At 34.6% G+C, this 26,077-nt stretch overlaps 1 protein-coding gene and 1 pseudogene across 2 annotated transcripts; both read right to left on the minus strand.

The window, feature by feature from the left end:
- Window positions 1–7,467: 7,467 nt before the first annotated feature.
- LOC109180628 (UDP-glycosyltransferase 91A1-like) lies at window positions 7,468–21,265 on the minus strand. Of its 2 annotated transcripts, XM_019330321.1 has the most exons (4): window positions 19,869–21,265; window positions 16,811–16,815; window positions 15,029–15,046; window positions 7,468–7,486 (listed from the first exon to the last, which is right to left on the minus strand). In XM_019330321.1, the coding sequence occupies exons 1-3, from the start codon at window positions 21,262–21,264 to the stop codon at window positions 15,041–15,043; spliced, it is 1,407 nt and encodes a 468-aa protein (XP_019185866.1). In that variant the 5' UTR covers window position 21,265; the 3' UTR covers window positions 7,468–7,486; window positions 15,029–15,040. The 2 variants fall into 2 exon arrangements, with proteins under 2 accessions (XP_019185866.1, XP_019185865.1); XM_019330320.1 differs by lacking the exons at window positions 7,468–7,486; window positions 15,029–15,046; window positions 16,811–16,815 and having other exon boundaries at window positions 19,613–21,265.
- Window positions 9,385–10,867, minus strand: LOC109180629 (annotated as a pseudogene).
- Window positions 21,266–26,077: the final 4,812 nt, after the last annotated feature.

Genomic DNA, 26,077 nt, shown 5'->3' on the forward strand with positions numbered 1-26,077 from the left:
TTTTTTTTTTTCTTAAATAATAATACACAGCTGCCTTTGTTTTTGCTGTTTTGGATTATTCCTCTGCTGGCATGGTGAGCTTGTTTTGATTTGGTTTATAGTGAGAACAAATTGCATCTTTTAGTAGTGATTAAAATTGCCAACTTGAAGTTTGTTTCTTATACTCTGATCCATACTCTTTATATATGCATGTTTAAAGGCTCGCTGTGTTTGCTCCTCAAGGATCGGATATATAAGATAGTCCTTAGCTTGATGTGGGTGCTGGTATTGGCCGGAATTCTTTAACGCCCGTTTGGTTCGAAAAAAATATTTGAAGGGAAATGAAATTTAAATTCTACGATGGGATGGATGTGGTTGAAATATCAATGGAAATGATTTATTTGTACTTGAATTTGTACATGATGGGATGGATGTGGTTGAAATATCAATGGATATCCATATTACATGTGAGGAGCTTGATCAAAATCTTTTTTGGACTCATCTCAAACTGTGTTTAGTCACTTTTCAGCATGCACTCATTTGGGCTCAATCTATCATGGGAGCTTTTAATCGCATGGTATCTTAAAGTTCTATCGTTTCAGGTAGTGTTTTAAGGCAAAAATCATATATGCATCTGAGATTAAATACGTCCTATTCTTCTTGCAGGCATAGATATAGGGATGAAAGTCGTAGACATAGATCTAAATCCTATGACAGAGATAGAGAGGAAAGACGAAGACACAGGTCCAAGTCCCATGACAAAGATAGAGAGGGAAAGGCATAGCCATAGATCTCACTCAAGGGGAAGATCTGGGCATAGGTCAAAATCAAGGTCTCCATCACTTACTCAATCTCGGTCCCCATCTCGCTCTAAAAGGTAAGTTGCTTATTAGGATTAGGAACTTTTTGGTGGCCATATCTGTGCTCTCAATCTTTGTGTTTTTGTGTTTAAAACTACAAATTGGAGTATAGATTTAGCCCCTTGGATATTACAAACGTGATTGCTGAGATATCATGTCATTAGTTGTGGCTTTAATTTCTTTTGAATAGTGTTTCTTTTGTAGTATGATGCCAGTTTTCAGCTTAGTATTTCTAAAGCTAAAGCTTGCAGTTTAGTTTAGATGCATAAGTATGTTCAAGAATTTATATACCCTTCTGGTTATTTATTGAATTTGCTAAAATTTTTATAGGCTACTAGACACATGCATGGCGAGTGTATGTTGGTGGACCTTCCTCCATCTCCAAGTGCTAATGAACAGGTAATTTGATGGATAATTGCCATTATGTTTTCTTTGGCTTTATTTTGTTGCAATGAATATAATTGGTTTCAATTTCTTTGGTTGTCCGAGAATTCTTTAACCGTGTCATGTCTATCATTGGAGGAAACACTCCAGGTTAGTTGTATTAATATATTTTGTATAATAATTTTTCAATACCCAATTCTACAAGATCAAGCTTTAGCTATTTTATTTCCAGGTGATGCAGCAGTCGATGTTTATATTAATCATGAGAAAAAGTTTGCATTTGTTGAGATGAGATCAGTTGAAGAGGCTAACAATGCCATGGCATTATCTTTGAGGTACCTCTGGATTATTAATATGTTGTTTTCTCATGCTTGCTAATTGTGAATGTATTTGAAGACTCATATATGTCAAGTTAATGTCAGTATTCCGTCCAATGTATGTTGCTACTTGATTACTGAGCTTTTTAAATTATGCGATTTTATTATGCATTTAGAAAGTATAGTTTGAGAATGGATTTAGTTCCTTATTAAGTTGAAATACACTTAGTTGCTGTAGTGTCTGAATTTAAGCACGTTTAGCCCGATAATTTAACCATAGGTGAACTCTCCTTTTTGGTTTAGAATCAATCAAACTGCTATACATTGAATGTGAGAAAGCATTAACCAGGGAAAATTTCTTGGGAAGCAAACTAGAATAGCCAATACGCGGCAAGTTCCCTTAACCCTGGCCTACTCTGTCTAAGGAGTTGATTTTTAACGAGACTTTGTTCCAACAAACTTTTCTCGGAGTATACTTATGATGAATTGTCTATTACATGCCAGAATAGTTTGTTTGTTAGGTTTTAAATTTTCCTTTTGCGAAGTGATTACAATTTTAAACTAATATTTAACCATAAATCGTAAATTTTAAACCCTAACCCTAAATCGTAAACCTTAAACCCTAAAAAAAAATCCCTAAATCATAAACCCTAAACCCTAAATCCTAACCCTTAAATTGTAAACTTTAAATCCTAAAAAAAAAAAAACCCCTAAACCCTAAACCTAATTAAATTGAAAACCCTAAGCCCTAACCCTTAAATTGTAAACCCTACACTAAATCTTAAACCCTAAATTGTAAACCCTTAACCCTAACCCTAAATCCAAAATTGTAAACCTTAAACTCGTGACCCTAAACAATTGTAAACCCTAAACCTAAACCCTAAAACACTAATCATTTAATCTTGAACCCTAAACCCCAACCCTAGATGTTCAACCTAAACCCTTAACCCTAAATTATAAACCCTAAACCCTAACCCTAAACTGTAAACCCTAAACCATAGCTCTAAACCCTAAAATCCAAAAAAAAAAAAACCCTACTATATAATTCTCAACCCTACCCCCAACCTTAAACCCTAGACATTCAATCTAAACTTTAAACCACCTTAGATATTTAACCTTAAACCCTAAACCCTAAATTGTAAATCGTAAACCTAAACTGAAGGTGGACAAAATTTGGTTGGAGATTGATGGAGAAGAATGAAAAGGTTTTTGGCAACAAATTGATTATGAATTTATGCAAAAATTCTGTACTGGATGTCGATGGATTGGACACTCTTCGATCGAATGTAGAAGGGGTGAAGTAGTAGAGTGACGAAGAAGATTGAGAAGGGGATGGATTTGGCGATGGAAGGTGCCACAACGACGAATGTGGTGGTGGAAGAAGAGGTTCGCCGGAACGTGTCTCAGACGGCTGAGGTTGAGGCGGTGGTCCGACTGCAGATGAGACGGTTGAGGAGGAAGGTTCTAGACTTAGACTCGGTCGGGGCATGGCGCCCGGGTCTGGAATGGCAGAATGTAAAACATTATCTACTCCTATCTCTGTTTCGAAATTTATCCCCTTCAGTGCAGATTTATGTGAAGATCTTACGCAGTACAAAAGTCTGGCAGGAGCACTACAGTATCTAAGCATCACTCGCCCAGATCTATCGTTTGCATCAATCAGTTGTGTCAACACATGCATGATCCTATAGTATCACTTGAGGTATGTATTCTCAAGAAAGTTAGTATCAAAAGAACTCTATGCATTATTTGATTCTGATTGGGCTGGATGTCTTGATGACCGCAAATCCACGAGTGGTTTTGCTGTGTTTCTTGGATCTAATCTTGTCTCTTGGGTCTGTAAGAAACAAAGAATTGTTGCTAGATCTTCTATTGGGGCAGAATACAAAGCTCTAGTAGATGTCTGTGCTGAAGTAACGTGGATAGTCTCTTTGCTGCGTGAGATTAAAGTGTCAGGTATATCTGTTCCAAAATTATGGTGTGATAATCTTAGTGCTACTTATATGTGTACAAACCTCATCTTCGATGCCCGTACCAAGCACGTGGAAATTGACTATCACTTCGTTCGAGATAAAGTTGCTTCTGGAGACATCCAAGTTAATTTCATCTTTACAAAATATCAATTTGCAGACATATTTACTAAAGCTTTACATAGTCCTAGATTTTTTTTCTTAAGGACAAGCTACATAGTACTAAACACTGTATAGTTGTAATTATTGTTCATTCAATACAGTTTATACTGTTCTCATCATATGTGTATATTTTGGAAATCTATTTTGAGAAAAAAAAAATTATATAAGTATGATATCGGTAATATGTTACTTTGAGAATGATATGATATTTTGATAGCCTAACGGCAAAGACTATTGAAGTATACCTAATCTATTTTGGAAATGTTATGATTGAGAAAATCTTTTTTTTTTTTTGAGAAGTATGTTATTATGATTATTATTATTATTACTATTTTGGGAGGATATTTGTATAAAAATGTATTATTTTGGAGGATTTATGATTTGTGGGCTAAAACTCTATGTTGGAATTATATCCGGTAGAAAACATCCTGGATAATTGTTTAATGGGTAACCTGGTAAAAAATATCCTGGGTTATTAGGGTTGATTTACCACCCATTGGGTTTGGAATCCTAATTAGGGGGTGTGTACACTTAAGGTAGTTGTCTTGTTTCCATCTGTGGTAAATTGTGAGTTTGTGGTGTGTTCAGTATGGAATTACTATTCACCTAGGACTTGGTTGCGATGATTATCCTACTCCACTATTGAGATTTGGATTCCTCTATATGTATATATGATATTGGTTATGCTTTGAGAATATATTTGGAATTCCTTCCCATTTGTATCTATATGAGTATATACTTATGTATGACTATTTTATGAATAATATTTGAGATTCCTATCTTAAACTTATCTATGTTTATTATAGAAAGAAAGGAGGTTTTGAAAATGATTATATCTATTAATATGCTCATATGGTGTGAGTTGCTATTCTTTTTAAGTAAATGTATCTCTTTGAATTGTTAAATAATGTTTCGTTCAGGCTAATGTTTTAAACTCTTTGGGGAGAGTGTGAGTATATAAGTGCTTAACTGTGAAACTTGTGATTTTGAAATGAAAAGCCTCTTATTTTTAAAGTATAAAAATGTACCTATTTTACGAGGAAGAGGGTTCTTATTTAATATTTTTATGCTAACTGTTATTTCTTTGTGTTTTGAACTTATCCCTTTTCAAGTCAGGAGTAATACATGCCTTGAGAGCACGTTTTAGTAGTTGAACCTTCTATTTGATTTCCTCTCCTTTAGATTTGATCCCTTTGGTTTAGATGAGACTGTGATGTTACATTTTGAAACATGTGTAGACGTTGTGACTATAGACATTTGTTGTTCCTCTTTAGCTGCTAGCACTTGGGTTGTGTATGATGCATATGACATTGGGTCTTGTAGAACCCGTGTTTTTGAATTATGTTATTTTTAGTGGTAGCCTTGCATCTATCCGTAAGTCTAGTTGCGGCGGTAACACTCCCTTGACTTTTAAGGAGTTTAAATATTATCCTAGTGATGAAATTTTAAGAGTACTTATATTGTTTAAGTATATAATTTCCTTGTGAGTTTGCATTAGAATATGAGGGTGTTATTAGCCATGGCTTTGGTGATGATTTTGTAGCTTACTATACATTACATAAGCTAATGGGCCGAGTCAAGTGAAACACTCTTTCCTTAAAATCTTATTTGCTACCTTCCAAAGGTGCTAGAAGTGTTGTAGGCTTGTAGCCTAAGTTTTCCAAGATAAAATGTACTACGATTCTATTTTGAGCATTCAAACAAAAGAATCCAACGAACTAGAACATGACTTTGAACACAGAAATGAGGAGGTTGGTTTTAATATCCATACTATAACCTCTAACAAAATTAATATGGAGATTAATTATAAATTTAAAATTGGATTTGATTTGCACCTTGATTGCGCGACAGAGCCTCTATTTTATACATTCAACATCCCTCTTAAAGGGTCTGGTATATATACTAGTGGTGGACGTTTCGGGTTTCAGTTTCGGTTTTAAAAAATTAAACCATTCGGTTTTACAATAGAGTTCGGTTCGATTTTGGTTTTGGTTTCGGTTCGGTTTTGGTGGAAGTCCACTATTTGAACGTTTCCTTTTTTGCTTGCCCAAGTTGTTCAGTTGGCTCACTTGGAGTGCTACTTGAAGTGTTTTGTTGATGAAAATATGAAGAATCATCCATCTACATAGTTAATATTTGAAAAATAAGAATTATTAAAACACCGACTTAGAGTTGAGGTTGAGGAGTTGAAATTATTAATTATTATAATATTTATATATAATACTAGCATTTTGTACGCGTGATGCAAGAAAATTTATGCCCAACATTAAAAAATTGATAAACGCAAATAATTACAAGTTATAGTTCAAATTATATTTCACAATTACTTAAAGTAGTAAATTTTAATCATCGTATTTGAAAAATATAGAGATAAACAAAATTTATATTTTGTTTATTAATAATGCAAACAATTTTGATATAATTTATACTTTATTTTTACAATAAATAATATATAATAGTAATCTAGTACCTGGTCACATATATTGGTGCGTGTGCGTGCCTATATATATATACACACACATATATGATTTATCATTCATAGAAATTTAATTAAAATATAATCAACAATTAAAGTAATTATATAATGATTTTAATAAAATAATAATTAAAGAATAGGAAAAAGATATCATAGATATAGGTGTATGATAATAATGGTAGAGTTATGAAAGTTAGAATTAAATAGTAACGGTGTTATGACGGTGTAAGGGTACTTTTGTCTAACAATAATGTAGTAGGTGTAATTTTGTCCATTATAATTGAAGTGTACAACAATTAATGAAAAATGTATACCTTTATTAGCATACAAATGTAAGCATTGAGACAAATATGCTTATAGCTTAATGGGTAAAGCTCTTACTTTTTGACTTGATGGTCAAGTGTTCAAACATCACCTTGAATATTTAGTAGATTATACTATATATCTATTTAAAAAAAAAAAAACCTTATCGGTTTTTTGGTTCGGTTCGAAAAACTCGAATCGATCGGGTTCCTTAAACTGATGAGTATCGATCGGTACTTTGGTTTAAGACCGAACCGGTTCAGGGAACCCGAACCGAAATGCTCAGTCCTAATATATACTAGTGCAAATCCCCTTCTTCTTCCAATGTGGGACAAGTGCTTTTTACAAGTCTTTCCACCTTTCATTTTCCAACTTAAAATAGGTCTACTTAGATAATCAATTTTCCATTCACCGATTACTTATTTTGAGCATACAATATATCAATGTAATATACTACGAATAACCCAAATATGTATTGACCCGACCCAAATCGAAAGTGGACGCACATATATTTGTACCACAAAATAACCAATTACAAAGTCATTTATATATATATATATATATATATATATATATATATATATATATATATATATATATATAGGGTTCCAATGAGAACACTTGCTTAGGTGAGAACGTGAGAACAAATCATGTGCATTCATCTAATACTTTTTAATGGTCTAGATTAGATTCAGTGTGTGCGGACGTGAATTAAATGTGTGCAAACACACTTAATCGCGTTCGCACACACTTAATCTAATCTAGACCATTAAAAAATATTAGATGGATGCACAGGATTTGTTCACACGTTCTCAGCTAAGTAAGTGTTCTCATATGATTATATATATATATATATATATATATATATATATATATATATATATATATATATATATATGTGTGTGTGTGTGTGTGTGTACATTTTATTTAATCAAATTAATTAAACTACCAGCGGACAAGTGGAGCAATATTATAATATATATGCCCATTTTATTCAATCAAATGGAAGGCTTAGTTTGGGTGCCATATTTTATGCTTACGAGTTACGATTTGCAAAGATTCAGCCATTTTTAGAGATTATCTAAAGCGTTCTACTACATAGACTATCAAATCATACTTCTTAAATTTTATTTTCTAATGTAACGAATATTAATAAATTACTTTTTTATGTGAATCTTAATATAAGTGTTTATATCAAAATTTTATGTATAAAAATAAAAGTTAAAAGTGAAAAATAAAAGTACATCTAGTATTTTCCTTATTTGGTTGCCATATTTTATTCTTCTTTTGCTTTTTATGGCAGTGAAGTGTAATAAATGGTCCACCCATTTGCATTTATTATTCATTCAATCAATTATGATGGCCCATTTACTAACAACCCCATGTAGTCAACAACAATATTGTTTCTGGTTGTCTTCGGTGCATCCATAATAGTGGAGATGGTGCATCCATAATAGTGGAGATATTTTATGGTTTTTGAGAAATTTTTATAAATATAATTAGGAAAGAGAATATGGACGTGGAGAAAGCACCAACTAGGATGGTTCACGTCTAGTCCTGTTGTGACCGTTGATTTTAATTCAGCTATTACGGAATTAATTTTGAATTAATTTCTATTTTAAATTTTAAATTAAAACTCAATGTTATGGCTGCTGTTGTTACAGGAGTTATATGCGTGCTTTTGAATGCCACAATGAATGCTATTAAACCCTCTATTCCCTATATAAGAGTGTTGTAGGAGTAGCAGGCTTACTACGAACAAGGAACACTCTCACACACAAAGAAATTATGGTTTTCTTCTCAAAACTCTGCTCCTACTACTTTCTTGCAACTGTGTTCTGCGTGTGGTCTAGTTCGCTGGGTTCATTCGTTTTGGTGCCAAACGTTGAACTGTAGTACGTTTTATCCTGGGAAACCTAGGCTACAACGTTCATAGCGCTTTTCAAATGTAGCAAATAAGGTTTTAAAGAAAGAGTATTTCGCTTGACTCGTACTAACCACTCTTCTTCATCTCTTTTCTTTTGGTATATATATATATATATATATATATATATATATATATATATATATATATATATATATATATATATATAGAGGGCCGTTCCGATAAAAATAGAGGTCCTGTACGACATCGTAATTTGGGTCTCTTTTCAAGTATTTCATACATATAAATAATAGTTGTTCAATTGTATACATACGTTGCACTACTGTAAAGGAATCCCTTGTTTTGCCACAACTATTTGCAATCTCATGCACACAAAGTCAAGTTAAGACTGTGACTACCACTACGAGTATAAAATGCTCTACAATTTACATCCAAAGAGTCTTTTTTTGTACACCTTGAACCACTCCTCCAGACCCTAATTAAACTACCTAATGAAGAACTTGAGTCTTCAAAATTCAGAACTTGTATACATTATACTACCGGCCGACGACCTCCACTCAGACCACTTCTAAAAAATCAAAGAATCTAAGCCCCCACAACAGGGATTCAAACCTATGAACATCCATTTAGAATGGTAACTGGATTGAAAATCCTAATAATATATATATATATATATATATATATATATATATATATATTTTCGTGTAAATATATATATTATATTATTTTTGGTAAATAGACATGGTTCAATATTTCCCTACAATTGACTTGCTGAAATAAGTTAAATTCGTATAATTAGATTAAAAGTGACTGGTACTCCAAATAAAGTGATGATGTAGCCATAAAATTTTAAATTAAGAATGTAAAAACTAAAAAGGAAAAAAAAATCCACTCAACCCCGGCACCTCATTCATCTTTGGGTTAAAGATTGAGAGAAATTATTACTCAACTTGCAAATTGCATATATAGAACAATACAAAGGAGTTGGAACTTCCAGCAGACAAGTGGAGCAATATTATATTACAATAATATATTTAATAAAATTAATGCATGGCTTACGATTTGCGGAGATTGGATGAATGCATGTAGGTAGCTAGCTAGGCATATCCGTGGAGATCAGATTCTTTATTTTATGCTTTTATGGCACTGAATATAATGTAATAAAGTGTCCACATAACCATCTTGCCTTGTCTGGTCACAGAACAATCCCTTCATTTCTTTAATTTTTTGCCTGTAAATATTCCCTTCTTTTTCGACCACCACTAACCTCAATGACTCGGCCACTGCCTCTCTCGTGAACCGCCCGTCTCGTTCGTCTCGCGGCACAGAGTAGCCAATTTTCTTCTCCTCCAAAACCCTAGCGTTTAGCCCCTGGTCTGCCAAGAAGGTTAGCAGAACTAATGGCTTCTCGAACTGTATGGCCTCTACGACTGAGCTCCAACCGGAGTGAGTCAAGAACCCGCCCACTGACTCGTGGCTCAGTATCTTGAGTTGCGGTGCCCAACTCGTGCACACAATGCCGCGCCCTTTGGTGCGCTCTTCAAAGCCTTCTGGGAGGTGGATCAACTCGGGATCGGCATCTCCGCGTCTGGTTCTTAGAACCCAGAAGAAGGGGAAACCGGAGAACTCTAATCCGAGTGCGATCTCGGTGAGTTCAGTTTGACTCGGTTTGGCCTCGCTGCCGAATGCAACGTAGATAACTGTTCCGGTTGCTTGTTTGTCAAGCCACGCTTTGATATCCTTCCAAGAATCATCGGTGGGTTCATGGCCGGCGTCGTAAGCCGTCGTGGGAAGCTGCCCGACGGGGAAGACCGGTTTCTGGTGAATATTCTCCAGGAGCTTTAACCATTCGGAATCGAACTCCGAGCAGCCCCTCACGGCCACAATATCGCACCGTTCTATGCTCGAAACCAATCGGAAACTATCCGAAACGTTGTCGTCTTCCTCCGTCACGGCGTCGACGATTCTTAAAATCTCGTAAAGCCGAAAGGCAACGGTTGTTTTGAACGGGACCCACTTCGGCGGAACGTACGGTGTAATCTTCCGGTTTCGTCCGCTCGGCAAAATCAACTAATCGCCCGAAGAAAGCCAACATCGGGGGAGTGAAGATACTAAAAAAAACCGTCGAAACACCGTGCTTTGATGCAACAGGAGCCAACCAGTAAGAGTCGAAATCGTGTAAAATCCAATCCGGGGAAGACTCTTCGAGAAACTTAGCCATGGTTTCCTGAAGAGCATCACGAGCTAGCTTAAGGTACTTCACTTTATCATACGGCAAGTCGATGGTTGCCTCTGCATTTTCCGGCAAGTTTTGGTGGGGCGGCAAAGGGAGCTTGACGAAGTTGATAAGGGAAGCGAGATTTGGTGGGAGTTTGGGGAGGCGGTCGATGTTTGTGGGAGTAGAAACAAAAGAGACTTTGTGACCTCTTGAAGCAATATGCTTGGAGAGCTCTAAATATGGAATCATGTGGCCAAAGGCCAGCCATGGGAACATCATAATGTGAAGCTTGCTACCCTCGTTATCCGCCATGGCTCAAGCCTCAAGCTCTCAAATTTCTGCCTTTTAATTTGAAGTGGAATGCCTATTTCTATATCTATATATATTAAAGCAAAATGATCATCCAAAATATAAAAGTATTTATTGTATTCATACTAATTTATAAGAGTAAATACCAAAATGATCCATCGACTATAGCTAAATTCATAAATTGGTTTTCGACTTTTAATTTCAACCAATTAAGTCCTTAACTTTGCAATTTTAACACAATTTGGTCATTTTTCTATTTGACCGTTTGTTTATTGCGCTTTTTTAGGATATATATGTAATTTCATAGTCCATCGTCGGTTTTTTAAGGTTTCGGTTGCATTTCTAGACCGCACTGTTACATTTGAATCCACTGTCGGCACTGCACCCCATGCCGGAGAAATTATAGCTTTTGATAGATAGATCGCCGAAGTCCCTGGAGTGTCTCTTCGAGAAAGCCGTGACTCCAAGCGATGTAGGCAAGCTGAACCAGCTCGAGAGCACCAAGTAGCAAGCGGAGAAGCACTTCCCCCCTTCAAAATGGCGCTGTCACCTCCAAGAGCGTTCTCTAAGCTGAACCGGCTCGTGAACTCCAAGCAGCAAGCGGAGAAGCACTTCCCCCTCCGAAACAACGATGTCACCTCCAAGAGCGTTCTCTTGAGTTTTGCACGTGAAACTACATATATATCCTCAATGATCGCGGTCAACAAACGGTCAAATAGATGGAGGACCAAATCGGGTCAAAATTGCAAAGTTAAGGACTTAATTGGTTGAAATTGAAAGTCGAGGACCAATTTGTGAATTTAGCTATAGTCGAGGGACCATTTTGAGTATTTACTCAATTTATAAATTCATGTAATTTTAGTTACAAATCAAATCAACATCAACATAATTATTAAATTAGTCATATCATTAATTTATAAAATATTATATATATTATATATTATATATTATTATATCTCTATCTGTTCTCTTCTTTTCCCTTCTCTTCTCTTCTCTTCTCTTCTCTTTTCTATCTCTATCTCTATCTCTTCTCTATCTCTATATATATTAAAGCAAAATGATTAGGGGAAAAATCTTTATCTCTATATATATTAAAGTAAAATGATTAGGGAAAAATTTTCCCTAATCATAGTCATCATAAATAATTTTTAAAAAAATGAAAAGAAAATCAAAGTGAATAATAAGCAAAAAGATTTTAGTAGATATGAGAGTAATTCACAAAATTAATTTGAATAATAATTGTTGATTCATAATTAGCACGCCTCCTATAGTCATAAAGCCAAAAGTGTAATTTGCTTATTTGTTAAATTAATAATAGTCGGTACATCGCACGAAACACTTACTAGTCTATACTACTATTAAAAATAAAATCCTCCTTTGTATTTTTTCCGCCAAACACTTACACCCAATAATAATTAATTAATTAAAAATTAATAATAATAATAATAATTTAATAATAATAATTTAATAATAATAATAATAATAATAATAATAATAAAATTTTAAAATACATCTATAATTTACTTATAATATTAGGAGTAAAAAAGAAAAAATGGAAGAAGAAGAAGAAGAAGAAGAAGAAGAAGAAGAAGAAGAAGAAGAAAATCGAAAAGGACATGAAATTCAATTAATAATAACCACCACCACCACCACCACAATAACAACAATAACAACAATAATAATAATGATAATAAATGCGATAGAGTGAAAATGCATATACTTATAGTATATTAGTATAATTCTCTACTAATTATTATGATAATTAAGCTAAACATGACCATTATATTTATTTTATAATAATTATAATTAAATTATTTATCGTTTTACCCATATTAATTTTAGTAATAATATAATTATATAAATCATATTACATATATATAGTTTTTTTCTTAAAGATAATTGTAGACAAATGACTCCTATATATATTATTCAATCAATTGAGTGATACTTTTACACTAATCTTATAATCAAATAAATGTACACTTTCAAATATTAGTATTGTTTATAATTTTCATCTTTAATTTTATTATCTAAATATATAATAAAAATTTTTATCCGCGGATCACATTAGTAATTGGATAATTATTTGCTCGAATTCAAGCAAGGATAAAATCAAAAAATCTAATCAATCCAACCTATTTCATGAATTGCACTATATAATATTCGTTGTTATAATTTATATAATTGTATATCGATCAAAATATTCGTAAAATATTATAACAAATCCTTTCCGTGCAATGCACAGGTGAAAATACCAGTATATATAACAACAGAACCTTACTATATTAATAGGGTCATCAGGTCCTTACTATAGAACTTTGTTTAATTTAACCCTTTTAGTAAGATTCTAATCAATTTAGTCCTTTATACTTTTTTTTAAGCAACCAAGGGAATTATCATTAATAAATAGAAAACTATCTTACCACAGAAATTGCATTATTCTAACACATAAACTACATTATACATTATGTTAACTTATAAAATATTATATTAACGACGTCTATTTAGACCATGATCCACATAGTTGTGTAAACCACGTTGATGGGATATATACCTCGAAGATTGGACGGCCGATACGATCGATCGGATTAGATATGGACGAAGGCGAGTGTCGAAGAAGAAGAAGAGATATGTATTACCAAGATCGAAGATGGTTAATACTGATCTTGCTAGAATCATCAACTCCGGAAGAAGTCGTCTGGTCGCCGACTCAGCGAGCCGACTATAGGAAGTCGGAGGTATAAAATAATCAGGAGTCCACCAAGTAAGGAAGGAAGGCATTTTGACACTGAGCAGAAAGCCGAGGAAGAATGGAAAGATGAGACGATGGTGAGTGATGAAGGAAGTCGGCAGAGAGCCGTTGGGAGGTGAAAAGTCTAAGTGATCATTTGAGACTAGTTAAAATACCTAATTAATGAAGAAATAAATGCCATTATGAGGCACGTCGTGGAGGGCAGCGACCGGTGATGATTAACGACATTTAAAGCATTAATTATCTATTATCAGCTTATTAAATGTACTTACGTTGAATCCGAGTCCAACGATCACTCATATTCCTATAAGAGCATCTACATCAGAGGAGAAATAGGAGAGAATTCACTACTTTTGAGGTCAAAATGCCATGGTGGCAGAGAGAGAATCAAGAGAGAGAAGGGGTGGGGAGCATCAATGATGGAGGAAAAAGAACCAATAGAGAAATGACATGCTTATTTTTTATATATTTTTTTATAAAATCAGTTTTGATTTTTTTTTCCTCCCCTCCCACATTATTCTCTTTCCTACTCACTCTTACATTCTCCCCATAATATCTCCAACTGATATGGATGCTGTAAACAACCTTGTAAGACATTACAAAAGGGGTTAAGCATTTTCAATATACACAAAAATTGTTTGAGAGAACATCTAGAATATTAAATACACCTTTTCCGGTGAGCAGTCATTTTTTCCGACGAACATATTTTCCATATCCACATGTCTTTCAACTACTTGCAGGATCTTTGGATCGTACCCACAAAACCATTAGAAAACAATTCAATTAAGTTTACCCACATCAATCAATTATTAAAATTTAAAAACCAATCATTGCATTTGAAGCACGGGTCCTGGCGAATGGCTAATTGCGAAGGAAAATGTTATTAGGAAAATGTTATTGGCTCATTTTTTACTTGCACACATAAAATTTTGATGTAAACAATTGTATTAGGACACACATGAAAAAAATAGTTTATCAGAGCTAGCCACATTATCAAGAAGTAAGATTTGAAAGTACATGTAATATAACTCTTTATAATTATAGTTGGTGATTATAAACTCTCAATCTGGTCTAAGAGTGTGGTCTCATTCTCTTCCCGTGTGTATTAGTACTTTGGTCCTGCCTCTTTAATAAGAATCAAATTAACTATTGAACTACATATAAAAGTGCAATTATAATATCGAACTTTTAAAAAAAATGCAATTGGCTTGCTGATATTAGGACTTTATGTATTTGAGTCAGTTTATAACGCCTTATCCTAGTCATCATGTGACTCTTCCCTGCATATATTAATTACCACATTAAATACAATTGTTACAGTTCTCATCGCTGAACAAGTCAAATTTGTGTAATTAGACCAAAAGTGACGGGTACTCCAAGTAAAGTAATGAGATAGTGATAAAATCGTATAAATTTTTTATTTATTTATTTAATTTTAACAATTTTACATTAAGAATGTAAAAACTGAAAAAAAAAAAAAAAAAAAAAAACACCCAACCCTCATTCATCTTTGTGTTAAAGATTTAGAGAAATTATTAATCAACTTGCGCGAACTTACAAAAGAGTCGGAACTTCCAGCAGACAAGTGGAGTAATATTAGAGCATCCACATTAGTTGGAGAGATTTGGGAGATAATGTAAGAGTGATTAGGAAAGAGAATGTGGTAGGGAGAGAAAAAGAAAGAAAAAAAATAACAAAACAAAAATTAAAAAATAATAATAAAAAAAAATCTGCCGCGTCAGGCGCGCTACACGGGCGCGTGCATTGCACGCGCCTGTGTAGACATGGCTGTGCGCAAACGCGCACAGCCAGTGTTCTTTTTTATTTTTTATTTTTATTTTTTCTTTTTTTCTGACATTATGCTTGAATTTGCAGAACAATTATTTTCACAAATAACCCCACCCCACATTTGTTATTATCCCCACCCAAGTTAATAGATCTGACATTATCTCCTCTTTCACCATTGATGTGGATGTATATATATACACACACACACACACACATTTTATTTAGACCCTAATAGCTTATCAGTCAATTTTGATCACTATAACCGTTTGACTTGATTAAACAATAGTGTTTGATTAATTAGTCTTTTGTAACAATTTATTGTTTATTAATTCCAACAATAGTCCTCCGACTATTGTGATTTTCCAAATTTAGTCCTCGTCTTTTAATTTGGACGAAATAAATTCTTGACTATCAAAATTGTTCCACCATTGGTCCTTCCGTTAACCAACAGTTAAATAAATGTTAGTGTAGGGTTAAAATGGTAATTTTCTATGCTGGGTTTCTTCTTCCTGCACGTATACAATCAATTTGGAATTCTTTTCTCTTGCCGATGAGACCCCATGTCGAAGATGAAGCATTTACTCTGGAAACTTCACAACGGCGGGAACCGATCACCATCATCACTCGCACTACCGCCCACCACCAATTGATCTGCCGCCGTTTCTGGAATCGGTCTCTGCATTGATTCCGGCTTCGTCCTCTTCTGAAACGATGCCGTCTTCGTCCGCGATTCCCAATTGGCGTTAGCTATCAGCGTTTCCGACCCGGATTCCCATGAAGACCCGGAAACGACTCAGATCAAGGCTGCAGAGCATGTTAGCTTGGGATGTTCGCCTTCCAATACCGTCGTCAAGTTTCTGTCACTCCGTTACTGGGGTATCTATCACAATTTTCTTTCTATTTTCAGTTCTTAACTTAACTATTTTATTGAGGAATTTGTTTGAATTTTTGCATTCAGTGTAAAGAGTTTCAAAAATTATCTAATTATTGGCTCATAGGAGATTATTAGTAGTGTAGAGTGACTACACTGCTTCTTAAGTTATTTCAAATTGCTAATTGAATTAATAAATTTAATGCTTAAAGTTTTGCCAAGAGTTTGATTTTTCTAATTCTGTATTATTTATTCATTTTGGTTGATCAGTATTATTTATTCATTCTGTATATATCTCATAGATCACCCCACCTCTCAGCTATTGGAAAATGTGAATTAACAAGTTTGAGTGCACAGTATGGTGTGGATGCCTTTTCCACTGCATATACTGGTTATCTGTATACTTAGTTCCCTGTGGTCTGTTCTTCATCTGTTGAATCATTAGAAGCCTTATTGAATCTTTGTACATGGAACTGGTGCACTGGATAATACTAATCCCCAAGTTTGGTTCTGCGGAAACTGAGGTTGGATTTTTCTTGCTCTCAACTGCAAGTCAGCGCTATAAAAAGTACTCTTTTACCAGGTGGAACAATTTCTAATAGTCAAGGAGAAGAAGAGACCTAGTTATGGAAAATACCCTTTTACCCCTTAACTTAACGTCTGTCTAACTGTTGGTTAACGGAAGGACCAATGGTGGAACAATTTTGATACTCAAGGGTTTATTTCGTCCAAATTAAAAGACAAGGACCAAATTTGGAAAATCACAATAGTCGGAGGACTATTGCTGGAATTAACTCTTTTAAAATGCTAAAATTCAAAAAACTGTTCGAAATAGCTTTTTTTTTATCAACTTTTTGATAAAGTAATTTTGCATAGTGTTATACATTTGTTATCAGAGCCTTTATAATCTATGCCTGGTTGATTGTTTTGCCTAAAACAATATTAAATAGTAGTATACGAGAAACCTGACCTCGTATAAGCGGAAGCAATAGTGTGTTAATTTCCAGCCACAGTTGATGTTCATGTTGTATTGCCTCTTGAACGGTAGACCGGCGTATTGGTGTCTACTGAGCAGTATGAGTATCGCATCTGTATGTGCTATATAATGAATATCCTGAAGCCGATTGATCCAGATTTATATTAGGCACAGAGTCTGGTTGAATAACAACTTCTAGTTATTCAGTCCAATCAGACCACTTAATAAGTCTAGTCAACTTGTCCCACTTAATTAATTCTCAATCGTTATGCCATGGAACCGTGTTCACCATTCATGGTGAACACGGTTCCAACGGTGTTAGTACACTGTTATCTTTTTTTTTTTTTTCTTAATTAATTGCGTGACTTTTCTTCTTCATTTTCACATTTCGCGGTTTCACTTTAATTTGAGGTGAGCAATGATTTCGGACATTCATAAATTATGAATTCATGCCTGCACATTCACTTTGGAACCATGCCTAAACATTCCCATCCGAAATCACGTACATTCATAAATTATGAATCCATGCCTGCACATTCACTTTGGAACCATGCCTACACATTCACTTTGGAACCATGAGATTATGAATTTTCTGTTATAAGATTATGAATTTTCAGTTATGAGATTATGAATTTTCTGTTATGAGATTATGAATTTTCTGTTATGAAATTATGAATTTTCTGTTATGAGATTATGAATATACATTACATTCATAATCTCATTCTCATAGCAGAAAATTCATAATCTCATAACAGAAAATTCATAATTTAATAAATATTTTACTTTTATGCGATTATGAATTTTCTGTTATGAGATTATCAATTTTCATTACATTCATAATCTCATAACAGAAAATTCATAATTTGATCAAACGGCGCCGTTAACTCCACATCCGCGATTTTTTTTTTTTTTTTTTTTTTTTTTTTGCGTAAAAACGAAGTGGTTTGGACTTGTGTTCACCATTCACGGTGAACACGTTTCCAGGGCATAATTTGCGATTCATTAATGCCCAAATATATAATATACAATATATATTATTAGGGAAAATCTTACATTCTCCCACTTGGTGCAAGTACTATCACAACCATTATCAAAGAACAAAACACACGAATCATAGTGATATGTCCTCTATTTAATCAGAGTAGTATCCATTATGGTCACATGCATTTTAATTCTCTAACTTAGGTCCTTTATAAACAAACCCAATGTTTATTCTCGGTACATTAAGAGATGTTTCTCAAAATATACTATGTACACAACTTAAAAAAGAAACACATCCAAATTGTACAAAAGAATACACTGTATGATCTCTAAAACCTTACAAGCATGCCTTAAGTAGAGATCTCTTAATGTTAGCATAATGCTAACTATATTCTATGACTTCTTTATAAGTTAACATAAGGCACTAGGTATACCCCTAACAGCTAAGAGCTTGAAGTTGACACGTCTGCCACTCCCACCCATCAAAATAGCCAAAAGATAGTCAAGTGTTAGCTAATTTATCAAACATTTTTCTACAATCTGCTAATGTTAGCAACTAGTCAAACTCACTAACCCAATCAGTTAACATCTATTTACCAAACACACCCTTAATCAAATTAAAGGCTTACGATTTTCCACCCATTTATATTTATTATTCATTATTCATTCGATCTGTTATGTTGGCCCGTCAGAAGGTTTACCCCCAATTAGTCACCATACTGGTTCTGATGGCAAATTATGATGTGCATCCGTGTGCATCACACGGTTGCAAAAATGACGTCGTTTTGACTAAAAACGCACGTCTCACTTTAAAATAAAATTCAGTTTCGATTCCCAACAACATCATTATGTTGTGCATAATTTGAACTATATATCCAGAATGAATGTACTAAATATCCAGCATGAATGGAAAAAAAAAAAAAAAAAAAACCAGTTTCGATTTCCGTCTAAATATCCAAAATGAATAAACTAAAAATTCAGAATTATGCACTGACGAAAATCAGAACTGATTTTTTTTTTTTTTAAAGTGAAACGCGCATTTTTTAGTTAAAACAGTGTCATTTTTACAACCGTGTGCACCATGTGCTCAGCATAACAATTGGTTTCTGATTGTCTTTATTTAATCAAATTAAACTACCAGCAGACAAGTGGAGCAATATTATAATATATATGCCCATTTTATTCAATCAAATTAAAGGCTTAAATTGAGTGCCATATTTTATGCTTACGATTTGCAAAGATTTGGATCAATGCAGCCATCTCTAGAGATTCGTTGGGCGCCATATTTTATGTTTTTTTTTTTGCTTTTTTGAGGCAGTGAAGATAATGTAATAAACTAATTAATAAATTGTCCACATAACCATCTTGCCAAAAATTGGGGTTTAAAATAAGCACAATAATAGGGAAATTATTATTCAATTTGCACACTGCATATATAGAACAATACAAAGGAGTTGGAACTTCCAGCAGACAAGTGGAGCAATGCATAATATATATGCCCATTTTAATCAAATTAATGGCTTACAATTTTCAGAGATGAATGCAACTAGTCATTTGCATGATTAAAAAAATAGCTAGGCGCTACTCAGATGCTCGAAGCTCTGGAGTGGAGATTGTTTGGGTGCCATATTTTATGCTTTTGTGGCAGTGAAGATAATGTAATAAAGTGTCCACATAACCATCTTGCCTGGTCTGGTCACAGAACAATCCCTTCATTTCTTTGATTTTTTCCCTGTAAATATTCCCTTCTTTTTCGACCACCACTAACCTCAATGACTCGGCCACTGCCTCTCTCGTGAACCGCCCGTCTCGTTCGTCTCGCGGCACAGAGTAGCCAATTTTCTTCTCCTCCAAAACCCTAGCGTTTAGCCCCTGGTCTGCCAAGAAGGTTAGCAGAACTAATGGCTTCTCGAACTGTATGGCCTCTACGACTGAGCTCCAACCGGAGTGAGTCAAGAACCCGCCCACTGACTCGTGGCTCAGTATCTTGAGTTGCGGTGCCCAACTCGTGCACACAATGCCGCGCCCTTTGGTGCGCTCTTCAAAGCCTTCTGGGAGGTGGATCAACTCGGGATCGGCTTCTCCGCGTCTGGCTCTTAAAACCCAGAAGAAGGGAAACCCGGAGAGCTCTAATCCGAGTGCGATCTCAGTGAGTTCAGTTTGACTCGGTTTGGCCTCGCTGCCGAATGCAACGTAGATAACTTTACCGGTTTCTTGTTTGTCAAGCCACGCTTTGATATCCTTCCATGAATCACCTGTGGGTTCATGGCCACCGCCAGCGTCGTAAGCCGTCGTGGGAAGCTGCCCGACGGGGAAAACCGGCTTCTGGTGAATATTCTCCAGGAGCTTTAACCATTCGGAATCGAACTCCGAGCAGCCCCTCACGGCCACAATATCGCACCGTTCTACGCCCGAAATCAATCGGAAAATATCGGAAACGTTGTCGTCTTCCTCCGTCACGGCGTCGATGATGCGTAAAATCTCGTAAAGCCGGAAGGCAACGGTTGTTTTGAACGGGATCCACTTGGGCGGAACGGTGTAATCTTCCGCTTTCGTCCGCTCTGCAAAATCAACTAATCGCCCGAAGAAAGCCACCGTCGGGGGAGTGAAGATGCTAAATAAAGCCGTGGAAACACCGAGCTTTGATGCAACGGGAGCCAACCAGTAAGAGTCGAAATCATGTAAAATCCAATCCGGGGAAAACTCTTCAAGAAACTTAGCCATGGTTTCCTGAAGAGCATCACGAGCTAGCTTAAGGTACTTCACTTTATCATACGGCAAGTCGATGGTCGCCTCTGCATTTTCCGGCAAGTTTTGGTGGGGCGGCAAAGGGAGCTTGACAAAGTTGATACGGGAAGCGAGATTCGGTGGGAGTTTGGGGAGGCGGTCGATGTTTCTGGGAGTTGAAACAAAAGAGACTTTGTGACCTCTTGAAGCAATATGCTTGGAGAGCTCTAAATATGGAATCATGTGGCCAAAGGCCAGCCATGGGTACATCATAATGTGAAGCTTGCTACCCTCGTGATCCGCCATGGCTCAAGCCTCAAGCTCTCAAATTTCTGCCTTTCAATTTCATCTGGCATGCCCATATATATAACAACAGAACCTTACTATATTAATAGGGTCAGGTCCTTATTGCTAATTATTATGTGTACGATAATAAAAAAATATATTATTTATATATTAAATCTATATTATACAAAATAATATATTTTCAGTATTCAAATAAGATACTTTCTCTTAATATAATATAATATACATAGCTTTATGGACCAATAATGATTGGTCATACTATATAAGTTTAATTTAACCCCTTTATAAAATTCTAATCAATATAGTGTGTATATATATATATATATATATATATATATATATATATATATCACATCATTTTGTATATTATCAAATAATGTATATTTAATATACAAATAATATATTTTTAGTATATTAAAATCATTTTTTTATTTAGAGAAAAGTACATTTTTTTAATACTAAAAATATATTATTTTGTATAATGTATATTCACTATACAAATAATATACTTTTAGTATATTATTTTTATAGTCCACACAGCGTTGTGTGAATCATGGTCCGCATAAAAATTTGCTTAATATTAGGGCAAATTATATCGTGCGCCTTAAAAGTTATGTCTATTATGTTAAAAGTTTATGTGTATTATCTTAAGAGTTCATATGTATTATGTTAAGAGTTATGTGTATTATGTTAAGAATTTATGTGTATTATCTTAGACTATGCATATTATGTTAAGAGTTTATATGTATTCTACTATACAATTATGTACATACGAAACATGAAATTTTGAGAGTACACAATAAATTATGCGACATGGTGCACGATATAACAATTGTAATATAAGATGGTAGGCCTTTATTCCACTCCCCTAAGAATATTTGAGAGCCCGTAACCCAAGCCAACACATGTGCTACCTGAATTGTTTTTGTTCTAACATGGAAAAAACTCAATAGTTATTGCGTAGACACCACGTCTTTTCATTATAATTTTTTTTTTCTCTCCACCACTACATACAACATATATTTTTATAACTCATAATATACATTATTTTAAAACATAATATACATTATTCTAACTTATAAAATATATTATCTTACCCCATAAGTTTCATTATTCTAACACATGCATAATGTACATTATTTTAACATATAAAATACATTATTCTAATTTATAAAATTTAATGATGTCGCTTTGAACCATGGTCCACACACTTGTATGAATTGTAATTGGCCCCCAATACCTACCACATGTCTTTCAACTACTTGCAGGATCTTTGGATCGGACCTACAAACGTAGTACTTGAACCATTAGAAAACAATTCAAGTTGGAAAATACTTGGTGTACTCCCTTTTTAAACTCTCAACTTGTACTCCCTCTCACATGCTCTTGATATAGACATTTTCCTGTGGACCCACATGATAAAAATAACCAATCATGATTTGCCACCTCAGGGAGTATAAATGAGGGAGTATAATTTTGGAAGTCTATGTAGTAGAACTCATTCAAGTTTACCCCCAATTTGGAAAAAGAAAACAGTTAAAGTTTACTGTTTACCCACATTTTTTTTTTTGAGAACTAAAGTTTTACCCACATCTTTGCCTTCTTTGGATGGACGTCCTCTTGCATCTCATTTTTACGACAAGACGTACGTATTGTGATTCTCGTGAGACACAATGTACAGCTTGCATTGTAGTATATATTGTACACTATTACCCTTAGTGAGGATGCTCTTATTGTAAAAACAAAAATACTTTCTTGATATTGATATTTTTATTGTGACTCATAGAATGAAGATAACTACCAAAAACTGTCAGAGTAAAAATGAGAGAGTAAAAATATGAAATACATATAATAAAACTCTTGTAAAAATGACAAATTATATCGTAAATATATAGGGTCCACCATCTTATGTAGTGGACCTTGATTTAAAGTTACATTGTTTTATACAGAGTAATAAGTATTAATTAATGTGTCATGTTTAATAACATTATTTTGTACTCTGTTGATGTGAGCTTAATTGTGCATATTTGTAATTTTAGTTTGACTCTATTTTGTGGGGTTTAGTTCACTCAGTTGATACTTTCAGTGCATTTTCCTTTGCTTTCTCATTTAGATATGGTATTACACATGTTTTGAATGTTTAACGGTGTTTGTTAGTGTTTTGGAACCATTGTAGGTCAAGTGCAAAGGCAGGGAAAGTTCTAGGACAAGTTTGGAGCCAAAGTGGATCGAAAGGCGAGTACACAGAAGATTCGACGCGTCCAAAATTTCCAGAAGTTAAGATTTTTGAGTTCAGAGAACTCAACGCGTCGAGACGTCCAGCCTTGATTCCGGAAAAACGACGCCTCAAACTCGACGCGTCGAGTTGTCGATTTGGTAGGTTCCGATTTTGCGCGGTTATTTCCTATTTCGCCCCTGCTGTGCTCCCGGTATAAAATCCCCCCTTCCTTAACCCTAGAAAGAATCATGCTATGTTTTGGAGAAAGATGAGAATCAAGAGCTATAAGTTGTCTTTGGAACCAAGAAGAAAAGCTAGGAAGGTTTGGGAGAATCACTTGGTTTATTCTTTTACTTTCCTTGATTGCTTGTAAACTTTTTCTTATTGGAATGAGTTCTATATTAGCCATGTGTGGATAAGTTACTTTAGAGATTCTTGGGTAAAAGTATTTATGAACCTATGTGCCTAGTTCTCAGATTTCTTTAATATATTGATATTTGGGTTTGTAACTTGTGTTTCAGTTGTGATTTATAATGTTGATGCTTGTAATTAGTGACCATAGTTACTTATTTCATAGCTATCTTTATGTCATAATGGGAGTTAGGCATAATTTTGGACACACACAATTGCACTTAATTGTTGTACATTGGAAGATGGCATATTGGTTAAGGAGTTAATTATTGATTATTTCACATCGGGATCAGAGATGGTTTTAGTTATGAGTGTGAATTGAATGCTTGTCATTTCATTGTTGAGTGTTTATATCACGGGAGTGGATATTCACTTAAGTTAGAGATTACGGGAGTAACTCTTTCCACTGTTTGCATTCTCACACTTGTTTGAACACAGATTCAATATCGCACTTTAGATTGGCACTAGGTGATTAAATACTCGAATCCTAGGAATCTCACACTCTCTCTGTTGTTTTCAAAAACCTGTTGCTTTGCTATTTAATTTGGCTTTATAATTAATCAACCAACCATGATTTTCGTTAGGATTAGCTTCACAAGAATAAATTAGTAACTAGTGCTTTATACGTCTCGCTTCCCTGTGGATCGATAACCCGATATTCTGGATAATTATTTGTTTGAGAATTATACTACAATCATCTGTATTATATTTACAATAATATTTGTTCTATATGTTAATAAGCATAAATCTTAATGTACATAAACACTAATTAAACTAAATATATATCATATTTATTATCATTCTCGAGTCTATAGTGATTCTTTCTATGTGTTCATAAAACCAAAGGTTAATATACATAAACATTACAATACATGTGCATCGTGCATGTTTAATAACATTCATGGTGTATTATATTGTGTGTCTATGTTTACCATATTTGTTCTATAAGATAATAAATCTGATCTAAATTTTAATATACATAAACACTAAATTACAAGCACATCACATCTATTCCAATTCACTTTGTAGTAAGTTCATAATTATTTCTTTTATATATTTATAAAAACAAAGCTTAATGTCGATAAAATTGTAGGAAATAATGGTTGGTAAATGCCCAATAATAATCCTATGAAAAGGATTATAATTTTATAGAAAAAATTGGGAAGGAAAGGATGAAAGGAATATGGTTCGGGTTGGTGTAAGTGGTTAGCACTAGTCGAGCGAATCATTCTTTCCTTAAAACCTTATTCGCTACTTCTCAAAAGTGCTAGGAGCGTTGTAGCCTAGGTTTCTCAAGATAAAATGTACTACGGTTCAACGTTTGAGAACCCAAACGAATGAACCCAGTGAACTAGAGCAATGGCAAGAACACAATAAGCAAGAAAGGACTAGAAGCAGAATTTTTAGAGAGAAAATCATATTTTCGTTGTGTTTCAAAAATGACATGCTCTACCACTGTTTATATAGGAGTTTGAGGATATCACTAGCTTTTAATATGGAACTTAAAACTGATTGAAAACTAGATTGTAACTCCTGAAACAGCATGCCCATTATCTGAGACTTAAATTCGAATTTTAAAATTGAAATTAATTCAAAAATTAGTTCCGTAACTGATGAATTTAATCCCAGAACGGTCAAAACCATCAAGTCGTCCCGAACGACTCTGGTTGCAGATGGTAAGCCGAACTGACATGATTCGGCCTGATGGCTCGTGCTGTTCCGTGATTCGGCCTTCCAAGGCCAAATCCACCAGTTCAGTACGCTGATTCGGCCTTCCAAGGCCGAATCCACCAGTTCAGTACGCTGATTCGGCCTTCCAAGGCTGAATCCATGCTGCTGTTTAACTTCGGCCTCCAAGGCCGAATCCTCCATGGTGGCTCATGTTGATTCGGCCAGGCTGAACCATCAGCACGAGAACACGGCTCATGATGGTTCTGCCTTGGCCAAAGTTCAGTACGCTGATTCGGCTTTCCAAGGCTGAATCCATGCTGCTATTTAACACTTCGGCCTAACTAGTGGCTGTGCTGGAGAATGATACGAAAGTTTGCTGTTGTTTAACTTCGGCCTCCAAGTCGCGAACACGGCTCATGATGGTTTTGCCTTGGCCAAAGTTCAGTACGCTGATTCGGCGTTCCAAGGCTGAATCCATGCTGCTGTTTAACACTTCGTCCTGCTGCTGTTTAA

Source organism: Ipomoea nil, unplaced genomic scaffold (genome assembly GCF_001879475.1).
Source record: "Ipomoea nil cultivar Tokyo-kokei standard unplaced genomic scaffold, Asagao_1.1 scaffold1026, whole genome shotgun sequence".
Taxonomy (NCBI): Eukaryota; Viridiplantae; Streptophyta; class Magnoliopsida; order Solanales; family Convolvulaceae; genus Ipomoea; species Ipomoea nil.

Coding starts and splice junctions, on each gene's coding strand:
- LOC109180628 (XM_019330320.1), bottom strand. CDS start 21,264: ATGGCGGATCACGAGGGTAGCAAGCTTCACATTATGATGTACCCATGG.